The sequence below is a fragment of the Echinops telfairi genome, unplaced genomic scaffold, assembly GCF_000313985.2.
Source record: "Echinops telfairi isolate 266 unplaced genomic scaffold, ASM31398v2 ScPeMD7_7420;HRSCAF=8458, whole genome shotgun sequence".
In the NCBI taxonomy this organism is placed as follows: domain Eukaryota; kingdom Metazoa; phylum Chordata; class Mammalia; order Afrosoricida; family Tenrecidae; genus Echinops; species Echinops telfairi.
In genome coordinates, this window is record NW_022111320.1 from 42,509,197 (window position 1) to 42,509,704 (window position 508).

A 508-nucleotide genomic window follows, 5' to 3' on the forward strand; every position below is an offset into this window, starting at 1 on the left:
TGTGTGTGTGTGTGTGCACGCACAATGCTTGAACTAATTGTGTGAATTACTTACAGAAATCTATAGCGGTACATTTTTTCTTTAATTGGCAGCTAGTGTGATACTTATAAACGCATGCATTTTAAGACTCCACAACTTCATTGTGTGTTGACATTATGAACAAATTGGTGTCATAATTGATCATCATTTATTAAAAAGGCAGTAAATTCAGTAGTTTGGAGACTGTCTAAACATGACAAGTAATTGCTACTCAATTTTTCTTACAGGACAAAGCTCTAAAAACATCAGCTCATCGCCAAGCATTGAGAGTTTGCCTGGAGGCAGAGAATTCACTGGCTCCCCACCTTTGTCTGCTACTAAAAAAGATTCCTTTTTCAGCAACATTTCCCGTTCCCGCTCGCACACCAAAACGATGGGCAGAAAAGAATCTGTAAGTAGCGCCGCTCTTTTTATCCTTCTTTACCTCTAGCGGGCTGCATTTATTAAAGCTTCTTTAGCATTTTGCTTT

General features: G+C 38.6%; 1 protein-coding gene across 3 annotated transcripts in view; it reads left to right on the plus strand.

The window, feature by feature from the left end:
* TBC1D5 (TBC1 domain family member 5) overlaps positions 1 to 508 on the plus strand; it is a 570,856-nt gene that overhangs the window by 510,434 nt on the left and 59,914 nt on the right. For all 3 annotated transcript variants that reach the window (XM_045297525.1, XM_045297524.1, XM_045297526.1), the window contains one exon: positions 267 to 430. In XM_045297525.1, the coding sequence (XP_045153460.1) occupies positions 267 to 430 (164 nt within the window). The remainder of the gene's footprint in view (positions 1 to 266; positions 431 to 508) is intronic.